The sequence below is a fragment of the Lampetra planeri genome, chromosome 26, assembly GCF_965212315.1.
Source record: "Lampetra planeri chromosome 26, kcLamPlan1.2.h2, whole genome shotgun sequence".
Classification (NCBI taxonomy): Eukaryota; Metazoa; Chordata; class Hyperoartia; order Petromyzontiformes; family Petromyzontidae; genus Lampetra; species Lampetra planeri.
In genome coordinates this window covers 3,789,660-3,812,531 of record NC_136132.1, presented here as the reverse complement: position 1 = coordinate 3,812,531, position 22,872 = coordinate 3,789,660, and the positions used below count along the sequence as shown (strand labels likewise).

Here is a 22,872-nt window from a genome sequence, read left to right as displayed (position 1 = left end):
TCGACAGGAGTAAAGTTGGACTTACGAACAAATCGACTTACGAACAGACCTCTGGAACCCAACACGTTCTTAAGTAGAGGAGTCACTGTACACAGTGGTATAAACGCATGCAAATGACATGGAACACATTTTATGTTGTCGAAATGTATTTCTGATGATGTTCACAGAATCTTACAGAGTGAGGGATTTTAGCCGTTCGTACAAGTGTAGAATATATTCACCCATTCATTCAGAGATGAATATATTTCACAAGGTTTAATATTGCATGTGTTGGGACAACATTACGTTCATGTGACAAGTGTATCGCATTCAAGGAGCATTGTACAATATTGGTCAACATGGAAAGCCTGATCGGTATGGCTGCACTGTCCTCATGAATCGAAGATGATAGAGCGATGTAGCATAACAAAATAAGTGACATAATTGAATCGCAAGGACTGCAGCCACTACGAGGTTAGGGTTAAAAGTCGAACTGCTATCTATCTATTTTTCTTCTCTGGGTGCTCAGATTTCCTCCCACATTCATCAACACTTATTCATTTGGACGACAACACCTTAATAGACAGAGAACCCCAGAGCTCAGGCAATTCTTGGCACCGGCTCACGGCGTGGTTGCCTTCCCCCGCGTGTCTCCGGTTCCCCCTCGCTCCTCCGAGCAGTGCGCTGTCTTCGAGAGTGAGCGGACACTGTGCAGAGCATTACAAGTCGAAATTGTTCGTTACCGTGGATGTGGACTTGACTCAATTCATCAAACGTTAGTGTAATACTTATGGCTAGGATCAGGCTACATCCAAATTTTGTATTAATGCCCAGGTCCCAAATGACTTTGTTGACCCCAGCCCATCAATGGAATGTATGCCATACAACTTACATGCAAGTTGCATGCAAGTTGCATGTAAGTTGCATGCAATGTCAGGAAACGATTCCTGCAGACATGATTTGAAGCGTGTGCAGTATTGCGAGCTTAACGATCGATGGTCATCGATGCATCGTTTCGTGCCCGATTCAGTGCAATGGGGTCATGCGGTGAGTGACCAGCAGCTACGTATAGCCAACCGTGCTAATCAGAGATCTGGGGGAAGGACAACAAACTAAACACAAGAAGCAGTTCTTAAAGAAATGAGTCTTCAATCTAGATTTAAAAGTCCACAGCTCCAGTGGCGTCCTGATATCGGAAGGAAGAGCGTTCCAGACGGCCGCAAAAGCGCATCTGAAAGCGCGCGATGCAGTCACCGTCTTTGTTCGATGGTTAGCCAAAAGCTGCTCCTGCGAGGATGACCGTAGTTTGCGTGATGGTTTTTGCTATATTTGTTATTTAGAGCACAGTGCGATAACCACTGCACCACATTTGTTTGGCAAAAAACTAAATCATGAAGGATACCCTTACGAGCTACGTTGTAGGCTTCTCTGCCATATGGATCTGAGAATACTCCATAGTTTAGTTCAGGTCGTAAGGAATATTTGGTCACGATAAATGTTTTTCTTTTTCAATCGGTTGATTTCGAACAAGAACATAAAATGCGATACAGTTTTTGACCTGTCCAGCCTCAGAGCACGCGGAACACGTAGAACGCCCGGGCAGCCTCCGTCCGGGTCCCCCTGTGGATGACACACCGTGGCAATGAGCATTCATACAAAGACAAAGATCCCACGTATAGCCCTGCTAGACTTTTACGGCAAGTGCTGCTAGCGGGCACCAATGAAGGCCGGCACGGCACACGGTGGGTGGAGTGGTTGGGTTCAAGTTCAAGTTCATTTATTAGGTATAGCCCTGTGAGCCATTCGGCTCTTGAATCGGGTGCAACCGCAACAAACAAAAAACAAAAACATGAACAAAAAAACATCTTAAAGTGAATATGTGACTGAGTGCAAACAGAAAATCCAAGAAAAGACAGCAAAATATTGCAGAAAAAAACACCGTACACCAACGCTGTGTGCAAAAATCCCAGCACCACGCCCGACCACCCTTTGTCTCCCCAGTGGCGATGTTTACACACCGCACCAGGTACCCATTTGAGGCTGAGCCGACCTGATGGGACGCCCAGGACGGGCTCAGATAAATCGTCACTGGGTGTTGGCCGTGAGCGGCAACCCAGGATCCCATCAGGAGTGGCGGCAACAGCGTCTCTCCTCGAGCACCGCCTTAGCAGCACCACATGACCAACCGTGGGGGCCTTCCCGGCCAACTCTGCTTTGACGAACGCCGAGACCCACCCGAAGGACCGCAAGCCGTGCCGCAGGGAGGCGTTGAAAACTTTCCGTTGCTGGGCAGGGACCACGTCCACGCGGCCACCGCCTTGCGCGGTCACAGCGCCCGCGTGCACGGCCGCCAGGCACACGCTGGAAGTCTGTGGGGGGGGGGGGGGGGGTGGTGGGGGTGGTGGTGGGTGGTGCGCACGCGCGTGTGGGTAGCTTGGGAGTTGGGAGTGGGTGAGAACGTCCGTGTGTCACCCCTACCACCGCCGCCACCACACCCTCCTCTATGCGACGAGGCGTCGTAAATTCGCTTTGTACAAACTAAACCAGGACGCTGTGTTCCCGACTGCCCTGTTCTTCACCTGAGGACGGCTGCTTGCGTTGTGGCCGAAACGTCGTGAGAATTTTATCTTATTATGTTTTATTATTTTTATTATTTTATTATTTCCCTTCTACGTGACTTTACCGCAAGAATCAAGAATATGAATCCATGCGGTCACGAAAGCTTTAAATCGAAATTTAAACCAAAACTGTTTCATTTGCCAGGCAAAGCCCACTGAGCTGTGTAGATCTTTTTTCAGAAGCGACCCGGCCCCACGTGACAGCTCAACGAAGTGGCTTGTCACGCGGAAATGTGTAGCAGCCAAATACTCGAAACGCGTGATGTTGTTTCTGAACGTGGAGGGGAAAACCCGGAGGACCCGGAGAAAAATCAACGCGACCACGGGGAGAACGGAACCGAACCCACGACCTCCTGCATACCAGGCGAGGAAGTTGACATTTCGCGACCGTGGTGCCTCCTGTCATATACACATGACAGCCTCAATGAGCCTCAAGACTCTTCAACCAGGTGGGTCCTGCCACATTGAAATGTTTGGCCAATTCATTCGGCGTGTGCGTAATCGCGGAGCATTGTGGCAGCATCCTCGGTGGCCACGTGTAGTTCCCATAGACCTCGGCTGAACTTCGTGGGCAGTCATCAACAATACGGTGCCACAGCTGCAGTCTGGAATGCCATGAGGACTCCAGCCGTGGAGGTTGACTGCGCGATGGCCTTGCCCTGTCCGGAAACCTGTTCAGTAAGACCCACTGTAGGCCCCCTAGGTGACATGGCACGTGCGTCTGGCCAATGGCTTCTGAGAACACAGGAGCATCTGTTACTGGTAGGAACCTCCTGGTTACACCAGCCCACAGGGGATTATTGTGTCCGTCGTGCAGAGAGGGGCTGGGTGGTGAGGGTGGGGAGGGGCTGGGTGGGGAGGGGAGGGGCTGGGTGGGGAGGGTGGGGAGGGGCTGGGTGGGACAGGGTGGGGCTGGGTGGGGGGTGGGAGGGGTGGGGGTGGGAGGGGTGGGGCTGGGTGGGGAGGGGCTGGTCACCCCGTGGTGCCCTTATAAAACTCAACGTTTAACCTACTCACACCGGCTTGTGCCCGCCCTCACAGTCGGGCATATTTGCGGAATACACCCACGCCACCGTTGACCCTGGCCATTGACCGAGCAACCCAACATTCCTACCAGCTCCCTCCGCAGGAATGTGTTTAACAAGCCTGATTCTGCTGATGAGACTCACAATGTCGACACGGGTCCAGAGTTTGATTGCTTAACAAATTCGGCTGGATAATATCGCGCTTTAAATCTACACCATAGCCCTCTCCTAATGTTTGCCACGTAACTAAAACAACATCATCACTTTCATCCGCCTCATTATTTAGTAACTTTAATTCCGGCCCGCCTTCAATCGGAGTATATGTGCCTACCGATCCTTTCATTCACACTTTCCCACAACTTGTGTCCCCCTGCTCCTGCTCAGCATGTCGAGGTTTATGTTGCAACCGTACACTCTATAAAATACAAAAACAAATACATTGAATCAATGCTACCAACAATCAGAAATCAGTTTTAAATCTAGATTAAAAACTTTCTTCAGAACTGATATTGGTGTTTAGTTTGTTGTGTTTCCCCCGCACCTCTGATTATCACTGTTTGCTACGTACGGTGCGAAATAAATTCAACATGCACGCATTCACAAACGGTGGCGACGTTGATGAACTTACATCCGAGTAAATGCCCGTTCCCACCACAATCCCGTGGGCTTGTGTGCATCTCGGCGGGCAAACAAACCTGGTGTAGAAACAAATCACGGAACGATCAAGGCACATTCAATAGAAGTACATTTGAGGCTGTGAGTGGCACCCCGCGGGGTCCGCCGGAGAGCCGGGTAATCTCACCGGGGACAGCGAGGAGGTGGTGGGAATTTGAGCGGGCAGATATCTCGCAATGTGTCTTTACAGCTCACCTCCCTCACTGTTCACACACAGCTCACAAAGATAACCAAGCCATCATCGATCGTCATAATTAGCCACGATCTACCACATTGAACATGCAAACAAGCTGGACTCATCGCTCCATCTATGGACCGGACATACTCTACAACCAGGCCCAATGATGCTATGGCACGAATCACATGTGTATGGAGAATATGATGGGCCCACTCGTAAATGTTACCAAATGCGTGTGTTTAAACATTGGGCTAATCGGCCACATTGATGAGTCAAGCACACGCCGGTGTCGTAGCGTGTGATACGCGCAGTGCACGGCTGTGCCGACCTGGTGATGCAGAGACGGAGAATGAGTTGGCTGGGCGCCTCTTCCTGTGGAACAAGGAACATTAATCCTGTATCAACCGCTCTTTTTCATGTGAGTGGGTGAATTTTACAAATTGGGCAACACCAGCAGTCAACATTTCAACATTATGCTCATAATAATAATACTTATGGGGTCTAATATTGAAGGTGATTATAATTAGCTCACGAGGGCCTCGTAGGAGAACGGTCAATGCCTTCCCAAAAAGTGGCCCTCATTTCATCGACCATGGAGAAATTATGATATTGAGGACCAGGAAATTTGAATAGATTTTTTTTGACCAGGGCTGTTCCAACCACCTCATCGTTAGGCTGCTCAGGACGGATGGATTTCAGCTGGATCAGCCCAGGTCAATGACCCGTGAATATATTTACGTATCCGACACATCACCGCCGATAAGAGGAGTTCTCCTGCGCACGCAATCCGCACCCGAGGGATCGAACCCCATTCCGTGCGGAACCGTTGAAGGTATGTGTGCGACCCCGTCTCTTCACGTCGATCCAGCCGCCCCCAGGACCCAGGGCCCCCGTGTGTCGAGCCGATCGGCACAGCCCCGACTCCTGCAGACACAAGTGGCAACGAGTTCGATTCCCGCTCACGGCCACCAGCACCAGTTACAATGATCTGAACCCGTCCTGGGCCTCCCTTAGTTAGACTCAGCCTCAAATGAGTACCTGGTGTGGTGTCATCATCACCACTTGGGAGACAAAGGCAGCCGGGCGTGGTGCTGGCCACCCACCCCTTTGTGCGCCGTTCCGGCCTTCGACAGGTGTATAATAAATATATATGCACACACATAACGGATGAATCAAGTGTGTGCTTATAACCAGACAGATGGTAAAACAATACAATTTAACTTGGCTTCCGAAAGTTGCATCTTGCAATAGTATTTGTTTCACTTATAGGGCAGAGAGGGCAGAGTCAGCCAAATAAAAAGTTCTACGTTTGTTTAAGGTCTCACATCATCCATCACGAGCGAACAGACATTTACCGCGAATACCGACAGTGAGAAAAGCCTGCCACCTGCCGCTGCTTGATAAGTGTTACACAAATGACAGCCAACGTCACGGCTCACACAGCGGGTCGATGCTCATCAGCTCTGCTGGTGGTCGTAATGGTGGAAATTCCTCATTACCATATCGGGGCCCAGTATGCCCAGTTGCACATACGTAAATACATAAAAGCTAAAACAATATATTAATACTGAATAAGAAAAAGCAAATGCGTCAATGTGTGTGTGTGTTGTCGCACACGTTGCTTACCACATCGTAAACGTGCGTCCCAATAACATTCGCTGTGCTTTGGGAGCAATTTTCTGGGCACAAGAACCTGGAGGCACGCACATCACAATCATCACTGCCACCTCAATCACCACCATCACGAATCACGCACCAACCACTGTGTACGGGTACAAACGTGTCCCTGAAATCGGGCATTCATCACTTCACCGCTTGGGAGGAATACGCGAGTTCGTGTCCCACCTGAAGGAGGCAAACCCCTTGCAGACTTCTCGCATCTTCGCTCTGCACGTCACCCGGCGACCTGCAGAAACGTTCAACGGCAGTCAGTGGATGTCACGGACGGGGTTAATAGGCGCTCGCTCGCAGCACTTTTACATTCTAGATCGAGAACTCATTTGATGGGAACCGCTTTTTAAATCCTTTATATTAAGTTCACTTGTGCGCTTGCTTGCTTGCTTACGACCGTGCAAATCTTTCGGTCGTTTTTTAACCCACTTCCCGTGATCCAATCGAGCTGACATTTTCCACACAGACTCGTTGTGCGTGAGAATTAATGTTCGTGAAAAATGTTCCAAAATTGTACACTTTTTAGGACAAAAATATTATATTTAATTACCAATTGCTTAATGGTGCCATGCAATCATCTGACCCATAGGTGGCAGCCATCTCAATCCAGAGGACGAGAGGACTCTAGCCGCCACGCATATAATGGATTTATAGTGAAAGACTTTGTTTTTACGGGTTATACTTGTTGTGTTACGTTTGTTGTCCTTCCCCCGGACCTCCGATCAGCAAGGTCGGCTACGTACGGCGCGAAAGAAGTTCAACATGCATGCATACATAGTTAACTCTGCAGCGTATAAACTTTTAATGCACGGTCAGGAATTCTACTTGTAGTCGACACCACATGGGAGAGGGGATGACCACTCGCCACCATGGCCTTACCTATGGCTTTAGCAATCGCCTGATTCCGTGGCTTGGTTAGCTCGCGATTTCTGAACTCCAGTGACCTGTTGGGACCGGGGATCAGGACAGGGGCTCGTGGAGTCTCGATCAACGGGATCTTGGGGCGTCTCTCACCAAGTTGAGTCTCGTCAAGGTCCCAGTTCTGGGCTGTGGTATTCGGGGCTATGAGAGACACAGAGAGTAGGATGTGATGAGGGGCCGTCCATAAATGACGTCACGCACCTAGTGGGGGGGGGGGGAGTCAGACATTTGTGACGATGTGTGACGAGGGGGGGGGGGGTTTGAGAAATGTGACGTCACATCAAAATGCGCAACTTTAAATAAATATAGACAACACGTTCTACTTGATTCAATAGACTTTAAATAAATGTTTTCTCCTACAACATCAGAATGCAGCGCCACATTAAATACGCACTACAATGACAATCGTTTTAAGCGATTTGAAGCATGGTTTTTGGGGGGGGGCAGAGCTTTGTGACGTCATGTTTGAGGGGGGGTCTGACTTCACCGTGTGACGAAGGGGGGGGGTCAAAAATCGTCCAAAATCGCTCCTGAATGCGATCGGACACCAACGAAGCGATAAGATGACTCTGGCTGGGATTTGAACACATGCAGTTTGGATTAGCGCATATAAAATTTGCGTGTAATGATGCATCGATAAACAGGTTAAAATTGATTCTCACACTCGCAATCTATGCATTGCATCGCGCAGGGAAGAATCAATTTATTTTGTATTTGTACAACTCGTATGTAATTGGTTCATGTAAACTCTGCAGCCACGAGAGGCCTTATTTTTACCACAATCACGGAAATGTTTTGGTTCTCGAATAAATACAAAAAACACATAAATATTTAAACACTAATGTTTAACTTGCACAGTAAAGTAATTGTATTTTTCATTTGTTACACAGCCAGATAATACGACAAATCGCTAACTTAAAACACCCAGTCGTTCGTAAAAGTTGAAGGCGGTATCGTACTATAGTAATAGAGCAAGTGCAGAATCATTGAACCAGTATTGAAAGTAAAGTCACGTATCTTTATACACGTACGTGACTTTACCGAAAGAACCAAGAAGATGAATCCCTGCAGTCACGAAAGCTTTAAATCGAAATTCAGTATTGAAAGCTTGAAAGCATTTAGCGTGGGGCACTTCAAAGTTCGTGTAGCTACTTTTGCTACGATGATAATCCGGCACTGCCCCCCCCAATTCCCCATGGGACGTGCCCCGTGTGGTGGAGACAGCACCGGGAGAGAATCTCCCGTACCCTGGTAGCAGAGGCCGCCACGGCAGGAGCCGCCGAACCGCGGCGGACACCGGGAGCATGGCGTGCCCTGGCGGTATGGGGCCTCGCCTATCCAGTTGCCCCTGTGGGCGACAACCGCGCACACGCGTGCGTGCGTGTAGAAGGTGGGCAGAGACACACACACACACACAGCAGTGACGTGCGATGAGGTCAATGGCTGGGGAGGCACTGGCTCGTGTCGGAGCCAGATTTACACACGGAGTGGGGCGTGTCCTCACGGAGGGGGGCGTGTCCTCACGGAGGGGGCGTGGCTTCACTGAAGGGGGCGTGTTATACACGTCCCCCTCAGTGAGGCAGATGTGATAGCTGCCTCCCCTGGTGCTTTTTCATTGCAGTTTCACGACGAGACTAGCGAGCCTAAATATCTTTATACACGCACGTGAAATAAGTTACCTGGAGTATGGAAGGCGAGGACATGAAATGAAGGGGTCTACAAACATTACATTGGTGACATACTGAGATAGTAACAGGCACGCGCTTATTGCCTACGCTCCATCCAGTTACTGAGGGGTTGCGCAATCAGAGGGGAGGCTGAGCTTGTCGCTGCCTCACCTCTCGTCTTTTCCTGTATTTGCAGCGGAGCTCCGCAAATATGGCGATTTTGGCTATCAAAATGATTGTAATCGTACAGCAATGACATTTATAACACCGATGAGTGGAAAAATCTTAATATTGATTTTATTTGATCATTCTTTTGTTCTACCTTTCGTAACAGCTATTTTCATTGGAGTATAACAGGTGAGGCTCTGCCTCCCCTGCCTCCCCTGCCTCCCCTGCCTCCCCTGACGGCACGTCCCTGGCACACAGAGACACGACTCATCTTCTTGGTTCTTTCGGTAAAGTCACGTAGAAGGGAAGTAATAAAATAATAAAAATAAAACATAATAAAATAATTCTCACGACGTTTCGGCCACAACGCAAGCAGCCGTCCTCAGGTGAAAACCAGGTCTGTCGAGGCGACAGCGTCTGAATGAAGCAGCACCATGCTTTGAGCATTACCGAAAGAACCAAGAAGATGAATCCCTGCAGTCACGAAAGCTTTAAATCGAGAGACACGACTCTCACAAGCTGAGTTCACGCCACCACGCTCGTACAAGGACAAAGATCCCATCCCCGCCGCCGCCCCACGCAGCCTTGACAGACCGTCGTGGGCAAAGTGCCACGAGCGAGTCGCACCCTGTGGAGGTCGGCACAACGCGCGGCGTAAGGGTGCGAGTGGCCAGCACCACGCCCGGCCGCCTTTGTCTCCCCATTGGCGACGCTCAGACATCGCACCGCGGTTATTAATCTCGAGGCCGAGTAGACCTCGAGGGGGCCCCAAGGACCGCTTCCATTATTCGCTGACACTGAAACTCGTGATCAACGTTTTTGGGTTTAGATCGCGTTATTTATAAATGTGTCGTAACCCTCCACCACCCGACACGGCCAATCAGTAAAAAAGTGTCACGTTGACAAAAGACAAATAGTTCACTGCTTTAGCCCACCGGTGTGTTGAAGCGTGAAACCACAACATTTACAATTTGAGTACGACGTTTCGCTGGTAATTGCATCCAGCATCATCGGGCAATTCACCATTCTGGCGAATTGCCCGATGATGCAATTATCAGCGAAACGTCGTACTCAAATTGTAAATGTTGTGGTTTCACGCTTTTTTACTGATTGGCCGTGTCGGGTGGTGGAGGGTTACGACACATTTATAAATAACGCGATCTAACCCTAAAACGTTGATTATGAATAATATTGGTCGCGAAAGCCTGCTACGTGTTAAACTGACTGAAACTCGTGCTCGCCTGGTCCCTAGCACACGCACTATCGGTGCGACACAGCCTGCCGGCGTAATCGTAGGTGAGGATGGGGGGGGGGGCAGTAGACACTCACTTGGGGGAGTAGTTGCAGACGAGGTAGAGGGCGTAAGGCCACACGGAGTCCCACACGGAGATGTCCAGGCAGGTGTGCGCAGCGCAGCCCACGCGGCTGCTCTCTGCCCACACTAGCTGGCCACGGCACGTCACGAGCACTCGGTCATCAACCACTCGTGGCCTCCTGAGCGACGCCGAAGAAACTCATCGCTGTCAACCCCCGCACGGTCCGCCCCGTATTCTTGTGACAGGGGACATTTTGAGTTTTCAGGGCCATACGGCGTACAGCCGTTTCAATAGGGGCACAATGTTTTTTTATTTTTGTCTATTTGTTTCTCTCTCGTGGTTGGAATTTGTAGGATGAACGTTGAAGTTTATAAGGGAGGACGGCTGCTTGCGTTGTGGCCGAAACGTCGTGAGAATTTTATTTTATTATGTTGTATTTTTATTATTTTATTATTTCCCTTCTACGTGACTATACCGAAAGAACCAAGAAGATGAATCCCTGCGGTCACGAAAGCTTTAAATCGAAAATTATTTTATTATGTTTTATTTTTATTATTTTATTATTTCCCTTCTACGTGACTATACCGAAAGAACCAAGAAGATGAATCCCTGCAGTCACGAAAGCTTTAAATCGAAAATTATTTTACTATGTTTTATTTTTTATTATTTTATTATTTCCCTTCTACGTGACTATACCGAAAGAACCAAGAAGATGAATCCCTGCAGTCACGAAAGCTTTAAATCGAAAATTATTTTACTATGTTTTATTTTTATTATTTTATTATTTCCCTTCTACGTGACTATACCGAAAGAACCAAGAAGATGAATCCCTGCAGTCACGAAAGCTTTAAATCGAAAATTATTTTACTATGTTTTATTTTTATTATTTTATTATTTCCCTTCTACGTGACTATACCGAAAGAACCAAGAAGATGAATCCCTGCCGTCACGAAAGCTTTAAATCGAACATTATTTTATTATGTTTTATTTTTATTATTTTATTATATCCCTTCTACGTGACTATACCGAAAGAACCAAGAAGATGAATCCCTGCAGTCACGAAAGCTTTAAATACAAATTTAAATCAAAGTTTATAAGGGTCACGGGGTGACCGATGAGGTCTGAATTGGTCTGTAATCAGGTAGGGCACTGATAAGGGGTTGACAGGTAATGCAAACTTCACGCTTAGCGAACGTGTGTCTAAAGCTCGATGCACTTATCTGAAGACACAACGCCCGTTTGTTTTTTCTTTCTGCACTCATTTTTTACTGTTATAATGGGGTTTCTTTTCGGTTACAAATTAGAATGATCGTTGCCTTTAAGATATCGTGTATGCATTCATAGTACGTGGATATTCCTTGCCAACGTATGTTTTTCCTTCCTATTTTTGCTCACTCCCAAATTATATTCCACGTACAAAAGATCTCAAAGCCTTATTCAGACCACCAGCTCCAAGGAAGCGAATGAACGAGTGTGGCAATTTCTGTTGTCATCTGGAACCCCGACGCAGGAGTGTGGCCCTCCCAACAGGCGTTCGCGAGGCAAAGAGACAACTGCAGATCGGTTTCGTCTTCACTAGAGCTCATCAGCACACTGCCGTTTTTTGTGTTCTCTGCTGTCATATATACAGATGGGTTTCCTTTACACTATGGAGACCCAACAGCTATCTTAAAGGCAACGATAAATTATAATTTGTCAACGACAAGAAAACCCACGACAACAGAAAATAACGAGTGCAGCAAGGGCATGTGGTGCTGTGTCTTCAGACAAATGCATTTCCATTCAGAACTCTGGCAGACAGCAGTGGACCACCCCGTGTCAGAAAACAGCCCTAGAAGGTAACGTCACAGAACTACTTCTGAAGGCACTGCGATAAAGAAAGGCTGTTTACCCAACGCAAGCGGATGCTGTGTATATGTCGTGCAAAGAGCGCGTTTCCCATGTCAATCAAACAGAATGTTTCTATTCTCAGTGACAAAACGAGCACAATCATTGACTTACAACGAAAAGACTCGGGTTTGTTTGTGCGGACATTAGTGACCACCAGAATCATCCTCATATCCCGGCGTGTTGGAAGTTCATCTCGTGCTCACGATGACGGCAATCGGTGTGATCCTCCACAACAATGCATTGCGGATCCTTACAGGTGTGCACAACCACACACGTCTGGCACAGTAAATCTAGCAATGGGCTCTCACGCGATTACACAAACGGTAAGGTTCAAGGTGCAAGCCCTGCAAGTGCTTGCTTTACGCAAGCACTTGGCGGAAGGACCTCACCTCGACGGGAGCTCTAGAAAGCCCGTCTCAGCGGCTACGGCAGCGAGACAAGAGCCAGCGGCCACTGGATAACCACTTGCGGCGTTGCTGCCCATGAAACAGACGGAGTGGCGATGTGCGTGAACCCCCCACGTGCACCTGCGTGTAGTGAGTGCAGATGGGGCCCCTGCAGGTGTGAGGGCACTCGGGGCTGCATTCCTTCTCCTCGGGGTACTGGTACCACTCCTCCTCGTCGAACCACGCTTGCACGTGGTAGGCAAGTGGACGGTCGCTGTGTGTGTGGTGAAGAGGGGTGGGGGGGGGGAGATAAAGGGATGTGAGTGGCTGTGAGTATCTGTACATCAGTGGGGATCGTTATCAAATCCAGACCTTAGCGAGAAAAATCCGGAGTTCATTTCAAGCAGCAGGCAATGCCCCCCCCCACGGCACGTGGTGAGTCTGTTTTTAAGTCAAAGATGCTGCTTCACATACGCCCACACAAGTGAAATTGCATAACACGTGTATACCTGCGACAGAGATTACCCATGTAGCCGACACGGGCTGTTGGGGAAAGTGCTGTGAGCGAGCACCTATGACGACTAACACGGTAGACGAAGGTGGTATGTGGCTCATGCCACGCCCGACTGCCTTTGTCTCCCCATTCGTGATGTTTACACACAGCACCAGGTACTCATTTAAGGCTGAGTCGACCCAGGGAAGGCGCAGGACCGGTTGAGATATTCGTCACTTAATGTTGACCGTGAGCGGGAATCGAACTCAGGTAGCCAGTGTAATGTGAGGATGTACCACTTATATCAGAACCTGTGCTTATATAAGGGGTACTTACAAGTCGCTCCCTCGTCTGAGTTTGGATTTAGGCCATCAACTCGCCCTGCCCTTTAAAATCCCGTTCAAATAAAATGATAATCAGACCCAGGATCTCGGCGATGCTGGCTCCCTTGCCTGGTATGCAGGATGTCGTGGGTTCGAACCGACCGTAATATTTGGAGTTTCCACGTTCTCCCCGGGTCCTCCTTCCACATTTAGAAACACACGTCTCGAGTGTTTTGCCCGCTATACATTTCCATGCGACGTGGCCAAGTAGCTTCTCAAAAAAAGAGTTCAGTTTTAGTGCTCTGACGAGCATGTCGAGTGCGTGAGTTGACGGTTTTTTGGCGAGGATCACTGCGAAACGGTCCCTGTGAAAGGGCCCTCTCTCTCTCTCTCTGCGCCGCCGTGATAAGGTCGAGGTCACCTGCCGACGTAGACAGCGAGATTCTGGCCGATGGCGTCGATCTCATCACTGGGCCCGTGTCCCCACTTGCACTGCTTGGCCCACGCCTCGGCCATCTCGGCGAGCTTCCAGTCCCACGACTGCAGGCCACACACACGGTCCCGACATCGTTTAATAAAACAACAACAAAAACCCGGTATAAGCAAGGATGATGGAGATGGGGTGGGGGACGTGCAAGGGATGAGCAACGGGCGCAAGGGAAGGGAAGAAATTGAGGGGCGATGGGGAGGGAAGAGAGATTGGCAATGGGTAAGAGGTGAGGCGTTAAGAGAGGAACGGAAGGAGGTTAAGGAGGGGACTGCTCAACGTACAGGGGCTGTGTTGAGTCTAGGCAGTGCGAGTGAGTCTATGGGCAGTGTTGAGTCTCTAGGCAGTGCGAGTGAGTCTATGGGCTATGTTGAGTCTCTAGGCAGTGCGAGTGAGTCTATGGGCAGTGTTGAGTCTATGAGCAGTGTTGAGTCTGTAGGCAGTGTTGAGTCTGTGGGCAGTCCAGGTGATTTCATGGGCAGAATTGAGTATATGAGCAGTGTTGAGTCTGTGGGGAGTGTTGAGTCTGTGGGCAATGTTGAGTCTATGGGCAGTGTTGAGTCTGTAGGCATTGTTGAGTCTGTGGGCAGTGATGAGTCTCTAGGCAGTGTTGAGTCAATGGGTAGTGCGAGTGTATAGGCCGTGTTGAATCTATAGGTAGTGTTGAGTCTATGGGCAGTGTTGAGTCTATGAGCAGTGTTGAGTCTGTGGGCAGTGTTGAGTCTATGAGCAGTGTTGAGTCTGTGGGCAGTGTTGAGTCTGTGGGCAGTGTTGAGTCTCTATAGGCAGTGTTGAGTCAATGGGCAGTGTTGAGTCTATGGGCAGTGTTGAGTCTGTGGGCAGTGTTGAGTCTATGGGCAGTGTTGAGTCTATGGGCAGTGCTGATTCTATGGGTAATGTTGAGTCTATGGGCAGTGTTGAGTCTATGGGCATTGTTGAATCTATGGGCAGTGTTATTCAATGTACAGGGGAAGTGGAGGGGTGCAAGGACTTGGGATGACCAGAAACGGGATTGGACACAGGGAGAAGGAGGGACAGAGAGAGAGAGACAGAAGATTGGTAAGGAAGTGGACAAGGAGGGGCCATGGAAGAAGGAGGCGAGAGAGGCAAGAGGCTGACGACTTTCTTTCAGGATGGTCCTGTCAAGTTTGCTTTTCCAATAGAGGGCGATGTTTGCTTTGTATAGAGCAGCGTTCTTCACGAATTCCTCGAAGGGGGAGCGATAAGACATCGTCAGTGCGAGGGTGCACGATGATGGTGGGGGTGTTTTCACTATTTGTGTATTGTCAGGGGCCGCACTACAGGCCACCAGTGGCCCCGTGGGCCTTGCAATAAAGAACACTGGCACACAGCAATCCCAATTGAGTACGGTTTTTTTTATTCTTGCAATCAAGTCGTAATTGCGCCAATCACAAGTCAAATAAGATAATACCGTCAAAGGTGGTTGGCTTTTTTCGTTTTGTTTGCTGTTGTTGTAATGCCAATGACAGAGCTCGAAGCTTCGAGGGCCCGACCGCATCTGCCACTCCGCAGCGCGCTCACCATGTGCTCCATGTCAGCCGCCTGTGGGTGCACGCTGGCTCGCAGGCGGTTGTGGTACTCGGTGAGCGCCCGTCGCTCGTCATCGGCGATGGGCACGGGCGCGGTGAGGGCGGCCCGCTTGGGCCGGCTGAGGCCCGGCAGCGGGCCACTCGCAGGACGCCAAAGCCACGTGGCCCCGAGCAGCAGCAGCAGCAGCAGCACGACGGCCCCCAGCGTCGCGAGAGATCTGAGAGCCACCGCCGCTGCTGGGCTGCGCATCCTGGCGTCAAGGGTCACGTTTGCACCGTCAAGCACCGTCCGTGGTGGGACCGCTTTACAGTCACGGGCAATCTTGATTTGTGAAGCTTTCGTGACTGCAGGAATCCATACTCTTTGATTCTTTCGGTAAAGTCACGTGGGTAGAAAAATGAAATGCAGCAAAAAATAATATATCACGACGTTTTGATCGCAACACAAGCGGTCGTCCGCAGGCGGAAATAATAATCCAGCAGTGGAGCTGCTGAACCAGTCACGGGCAGTTTCCTACTTACGAACGAGACCCCGTTCATTAGTAGATTTTTTTTGCTCGTATCTCGGAATTAAATATTTAATTGCATAGACTGTGCGTACGGTGAGTGTTGAACAAATGTGTTTATGGTTGAAAATGGACCAAGAAAATGTATCTGTTTTATTTTCACTTGCCCTTGAGTCCTGATGCTGGCTTACCTGTCAGAAGGACCGTGCATCACGTGAGAGGCTGGCAGTCATTACATCTCGCGGAGGATGTAATAAGGCAAGCGGAGCATCCCTGGTTGAGCGCAATGTGAACTCCGCGTGTGAAAGTTGGCGACTCCACGAAATAGTTCCGTGGTTCTGTGCGTAAGTCGGATGGTTACGAATTATAGCATCGATATGGCGGTTCGTTCGTAAGTGCGGATGTGTTCGTAAGTGCGGATGTTCGTGAGTTGGACGTTCGTATCTCGGGGACTGTCTGTACTGTATTAGTTTCAGCTCTGCGACGTTATTAGCTCGGTGTGCCCCTTCTGTTTGTCACTGTGTTCATGGTCAGAAAGAAAAACCACATGGTATTTATGGAGAGGGGGGGGGTTGCACAGTTTTGTTTAAAGTTAGGCCACACCGTTAACTTTAAGCAATCAAATTTGACCTACCAGTAAAACACTGGAATGCCATACAACTAGAAAAGCCTTAACGTAAAGCTTCAGCTCCATAATAGAAATGCAAAAAAACATCTTCACTAAGTTTGGGCTTTGTTGTGCACTGTCGTCTTATCTACCTTAGTGTGATTTTGTTGTACTGCCGCTGTTGTTTCCGTGTGTGATGTACGACATCTAATCCATTAAAGCCAATCTGATAGGATCATGGGTTCATGTTATCTCAATTGGCCACACATGGGCTGTACAGAGGCATTGCACAAAAATGTGCAAAGCAGGTTCGTTTGATCTTCCTTCATGCCAGAAAAGCGCCCCCTTCTCTCTGTGTCCTGTGCTCATAACATGAACCAGATACGATGCCACGCGCTGGTTATACGCAAGTATTTTTTGTGTGAGAAATAACGTAACTTCCTTTCTTAAAACAACAAGTTGCCCCGCGAAAGTACAATCGATCGGTGGAATATGGACACCGTATTTGTTTTTATTCATCTTGTCTGCAGAATCATCATGTCATCTCACATCTCACGAATTATTATTCACTACAACATTTTCGATGCTATAATGGAGCACGTGCGAGTTTGTTACTCGTATGTCCGGATTTTGTTGTTGCTATTCAAACGCCCATTCTTGAAGCGCATAACATTTGTGAAAAATCTATATTCAATTAAGCACTGATTTTACGTACGGTATTTTTAAATGTCAGTATAAAAAGATGTTGATTTAAAGTTTGGGGAAATGTTACACTCGGTTTACGACGGTCACATTTGCGACGCGCATATACGACGTTTGTATAAGGCCACCGTTGATCGTTAGGCTATATAGGTTCGAATTTAAGCCCCAAGTCGCCTCGGACATGAGGGTCCATAGGGTCAAATAGAAACTTGTGAGTCTAATACCTCCAGACATATACTCGTTAGTCTAATACCTCCGGATTAATTGTAAGGACGCTTTCCATGATCATTAAAGGAATACTTGTAATCCACGGTGTGACATAGAGAAATTATTCAAAATCGGAGGTTAAATCAAATCTGGCACAACCGCATGCTCGCACCACAAGCGACGCATTCTAAAGAACATCTTCTCTAAGCAGAAGAAAAATGTCAAAATGAACCCTATAATTCACAGCCCTTTGTAAATTCCCTGCTAGATGTGAAGACCTTCCCATGCCATACTAATCAACAGGGTTCTTTGACTATACTTCACCATGCTGGTGAGTGAAAGTTGAAGGCTGGGCAGCACCGGTCCAGGTATCACTCAGGTGGCCAGGAATCGAACTCAATTAATCAGGTTCACAGGTTCAGTGCCAACCACGCCGCTCCACTCAAATGCCACGTACGCGTCAAACGAGCTTAAGAGTTCTTACCTTGTGATGTATAACGTCCTCGACCTTGCCCTTCAGTCGCTTAGCTATTCTTGAGACCATAAACCAGCAAACAACGGAGCCGGCGTCCAGAATATTTGCTCAGCAATTGGACGGACAGACACAGGCGCAACGTGAACCAACAACACCGCCCGTCAGAGCATTCGATATCGCGCCGCACTCTTAATTTAAGAGTCCAGTCCATCAAGTGACGGGCAGTGCATCGCGTTGCATTGCGAACTTGCCCGCCTGGGCTGGACACGAGCGGTCTGTGCAACGAAGCCCAAACGCATCTCTCTGGACGCTTAATAAAGAAATAAAAAAGGCAACATTTCTGTGGTTTTGGATGTTTTCAGCGGCGCCGTCGACGTCGTCATTCCCGCTGTTGTCACGTTGGTAGACTTTGGGGGCCAGGCCACGCAACGGCCCCCTCCGTTTGGGGCATCAATAGCTGCTCGCTCACTCACCGCTCGCTCACCACGCTAACTCACCACGCTCGCTCACCACGCTCACTCACTACGCCAACTCACCACGCCAACTCACCACGCTCGCTCACTCACCGCTCACTCACCACGCCAACTCACCACGCTCACTCACCACGCTCGCTCACCACGCTAACTCACCACGCTCGCTCACTCACCGCTCACTCACCACGCTCACTCACCACGCTCGCTCACCACGCTAACTCACCACGCTCGCTCACTCACCGCTCACTCACCACGCTCGCTCACCACGCTCGCTCACCACGCTAACTCACCACGCTCGCTCACCACGCTCGCTCACTCACCGCTCACTCACCACGCTCGCTCACCACGCTCGCTCACCACGCTAACTCACCACGCTCGCTCACTCACCGCTCACTCACCATGCTCGCTCACCACGCTCGCTCACCACGCTAACTCACCACGCTCGCTCACTCACCGCTCACTCACCACGCTCGCTCACCACGCTAACTCACCACGCTCGCTCACTCACTGCTCACTCACCACGCTTGCTCACCACGCTAACTCACCACGCTCGCTCACCACGCTCGCTCACTCACCGCTCACTCACCACGCTCGCTCACCACGCTAACTCACCACGCTCGCTCACTCACTGCTCACTCACCACGCTCGCTCACCACGCTCACTCACCACGCTCACTCACCACGCTCACTCATCACGCTCGCTCACCACGCTCACTCACCACGCCAACTCACCACGCTCGCTCACTCACCGCTCACTCACCACGCTCGCTCATCACGCTCGCTCACTCACCGCTCACTCACCACGCTCACTCACCACGCCAACTCACCACGCTCGCTCACTCACCGCTCACTCACCACGCTCACTCACCACGCTCGCTCACCACGCTCGCTCATCACGCTCGCTCACCACTCACTCACCACTCACTCACCACTCACTCACCACGCTCACTCACCACGCTCACTCACCACGCTCACTCTCCACGCTCACTCTCCACTCATTCACCACTCACTCACCACGCTCACTCACCACTCACTCACCACGCTCACTCACCACTCACTCACCACGCTCACTCACCACTCACTCACCACGCTCACTCACCACCACTCACTCACCACGCTCACTCACCACGCTCACTCTCCACTCACTCACCACTCACTCACCACGCTCACTCACCACGCTCACTCACTGCTCGTTCACCATGCTCGCTCACCACGCTCGCTCAACACGCTCACTCACCACGCTCACTCACTCACCGCTCACCACGCTAGCCGCCAAAGCGAACCTTGCACGTCTTCCAGGAACCGGCGGTGGTGGGGCGGGCGGGGGGGTCACAGGCTATCAGTTTTACATGCACTTTATGTGTGCAGGTTGAACTTCTTTCGCACCGTACGTAGCCAGCCGTGCTAATCGGAGGTGCTCTTTGTATCTCGAACTTCTTTCTCACCATAGTTTGCCCGTGCGAATCGGAGATGTAGAGAAAAGACAAATAAACACACAAAAAGCAGTTCCAAAGAAATGTATTTGTCAATCTATACGACTTAAAAGTGCATCGCTCCCAGCGGCTTCCTAATATCGGGAAGAACGTTCCAGACGGCCTCAGATTCGCATCTGAAAGCGTGCGGTGCGGTGACCGTCTTTGTTCGATGGCGAGCCAAACACCAGATGCAAGGCGACTTACTTTGTTCATGGATGACGAGGATATTTTTACAGTATGTGTGTACCAGCACGAGTGGTTTGGAACTTTAGAATTACCCTGCCTTATGAGTAACACGAATGGAGCAGTGGGCTGTAATTATCTGGAATCTGAATTCACAAATCTAGGAAATGGATGTTTCTAGTTATATAAGCGTATAATTGACTCCACGTTCCAACTTTAAGCTTTCTATCCCTTGCAGAGCAGCATTAGCATTGACCAACGTCATGAACGTCTATACATTGTGTGCTATACGATATTAGGGGAAATATTAGTTCCATAAAAACACCCATATAGCCTTAACATATATTTGGGGCAAGTGCTGTTAGCCTACGAAGGCCGGCACGGCACACGATGGGGGTGGGTGGCCAGCACCACGCCCGGACGCCTTTGTCTCCCCAATGTAGTGACATGGCATTAGCCACGTAGCAGCATAGCGCTGGCTGCTGGCGGGGAAGGGGATCTACAGCTTCCAGCAGCCCTGACTGCAGCAGGTCACGTGACAGACCAGAGGGGGGTCTCAGGGAAAGGTCACGCAAGGGGCACATCAGGAACCCGCGGGTAGGTTCTAGAAAGGGGGCGTGGCCGTGGGCGGAGCCAGGCCACGCTGGCAGTATAAGAGGGGCCCTGGGAGGGGACCTCGGGGCTGTCGTGTGGAGTGGTGGGGGGGTCCCCGTTGCGCTGCTGCTGATGGAGTCTTCATCACCGTCTCCGTCTTCACCGTCTCGGCGTCGCCAGTCAGAGGCAGTCTACCCGCTGCCCGGACAGGGAGCCGTAGTGGACTACAGACGGATTATGTGGAAGTGTTTCACCTGTTGGTGCGTGTTCATAAACAGAGTGCCTCCAACTCTTAGTGTCTCCGATTCAGTCACTACACGCGTGGCGATGCTCTTACACCGCACCCGGTACTCATTTGAGGATGAGTCGACCTGGTGGAGTCCCAGAACCGGTTCCGATAATCGCCACTGGTGTTGGCCGTGAGCTGGAATCAAGCTCGAGGGAGGGGGGAGGGGTTCGCGCAGCGTGCTAACCGCTGCGCCACCGCTCCCCTTACACACCGGCACGTGTGCACGCGCATGGGATCGCACGTTTTATGGGGGGGTTGGGGGGTTTGATGGGAAACACGAAGACAGAGACGCACACTCTCACGCACGCGCACGGGATGCACGCACACACGAGCACAGTCAATGCCCCCCCCCAACAACGACCGAGGGCACGCGTGCGTTGTACGCACATGTTTTCAAATACACAGAGACACACACGCGCACACTCGGCGGTGTTGTGGTTTCTCCGACTGTAACTTTCCCACTGCGGGGAAAGCGGCCTCTCCCTCGTTCTCTCTCATCACTTCCACGGTTCTTGTCCAACTCGCCGCCTCCCGAATTCTTTAAATCCATTTCGCCGTAGCTTCTGCCGTCTCGAGTCGCCTTCTATTGGTGTCCACCGCGCAGTCAATTTTGTCCAACGGTTCTCACGTGGCCTGGCCCAGTCCCACTTTGACAACGAAAGTCTATCGGTGACCCCAGTTATTTTCCTTATTTATTCAGTACGTGACCTCCCAAAATGCTTATTTTCGTAGATTTTGTTGGCAAACGTGTAGCTTTTTTGGTAAATTCGGCGGTTCAGAATGTATACACGCATGCACACTTTTTTTATAATGTGCATGCAAACACATCGTTGTCATGCACACGCACGTACTAGTGTACAAAGATCGCCCGCATCGCCTGAGACATTTGGGGCAAGTGCTTTTAGCGAGCACCTTTGAAGGTCGGCACGGCACACGAGGGGTGGGGTGGGTGGCCAGCACCACGCCCGCACACACACGCACCGCGATCCCACAGTGCCTACAATTCCATTTCACTAACATGGGAGCTTTCAACGTGCTGTCGGATGCAGTGTCAACATGTGTGACCGTCATCTTAATGCGCATTGAATCGTGATTTTGTTTGCGTTTTACAGAGCCAACAGGCGACGCGTTGTCCTTCTGCTCTGCGTTTACGAAGCGGTGCGTAATTAATGGACAGAGACGGCATCTGTGTCACCCATCATCATCAGCAGCAGTTATTCTTAAAAAAAATTGGTGTAAAAATCCATATATATATAAAAAACTTTTTTTTTTAAACACGCTTTAATGAAATGTACCGTACTAGTAATGGAAGAACTCCACGACTCCAGGAAGTGGCCCCGAAGCTTGCCACAACGTAAGGGGCCGTGGTGATTTACAGCCAACATCAGTTGAGCGTGGACAATTAGACCCAAGCGGAAACATAACATATAAAAAATAATGTTTAAAAATGTATATATTTTATTTTCAATGATATAATATAGTATTGTCATCGGTATGACATAAGTATACCAAGTTTGCAGTCGATACCACACTGGGAAGTGGGTTAAAATTGAGTTACAAGATTTGAGGATACGACAGAGTTAATAAAAAGCGTGTCATAAAAATAAATAATTCATCAGTGGATTTGGTCGGCACAAGCATTCAGCAGGAAAAAATATAAATGCAAAACGAATTAAAAGCCAGACGTCAGGGTTTCTTTTATAAGCGATGAACATATCTTAGTATTACGAATGACCTCGAGCAAAACGAAACACACATTCTATAAATATGAGGTTTATGTAATAAAATGCAATGCAAAGTTGTATCTTCAAAGTGCCTGCATGTTGTCGCACATTTTCTATTTAAGCAAATACAACTTAAATGTTTTAACTTCGTTCATTCAAGAACCAACGCAAGTGCTGTCGACTAAAAAGAACAAATTCATCTTTTAGACCACAATTAATGTTTTCTTCTTGGTTCTTTCGGTAAAGTCACGTGGAAGGGGAATAGAAGGGAAATAATAAAATAATAATGAT

At 49.5% G+C, this 22,872-nt stretch overlaps 1 protein-coding gene across 1 annotated transcript; it reads right to left on the bottom strand.

Moving 5' to 3' along the window:
• Positions 1 to 244: 244 nt before the first annotated feature.
• Positions 245 to 15,597, bottom strand: LOC144727591 (cysteine-rich secretory protein LCCL domain-containing 1-like). Its single transcript, XM_078606512.1, has 13 exons — positions 15,340 to 15,597; positions 13,732 to 13,850; positions 12,636 to 12,768; positions 10,232 to 10,347; positions 8,315 to 8,415; positions 7,026 to 7,208; positions 6,321 to 6,381; positions 6,102 to 6,168; positions 5,269 to 5,399; positions 4,804 to 4,847; positions 4,425 to 4,500; positions 4,251 to 4,317; positions 245 to 2,348 (listed from the first exon to the last, which is right to left on the bottom strand). Exons 1-13 carry the CDS (start codon positions 15,595 to 15,597, stop codon positions 1,548 to 1,550), a joined length of 2,157 nt encoding a protein of 718 aa, XP_078462638.1. The 3' UTR covers positions 245 to 1,547.
• Positions 15,598 to 22,872: the final 7,275 nt, after the last annotated feature.

Coding starts and splice junctions, on each gene's coding strand:
- LOC144727591 (XM_078606512.1), bottom strand. CDS start 15,597: ATGCGCAGCCCAGCAGCGGCGGTGGCTCTCAGATCTCTCGCGACGCTG. Junction 8,416..10,231: donor GTCTGCAACTACTCCCCCAA/GTGAGTGTCTAC, acceptor TGTCGCCCACAG/GGGCAACTGGATAGGCGAGG. Junction 5,400..6,101: donor GGACGCACGTTTACGATGTG/GTAAGCAACGTG, acceptor TTGTGTCTGCAG/GAGTCGGGGCTGTGCCGATC.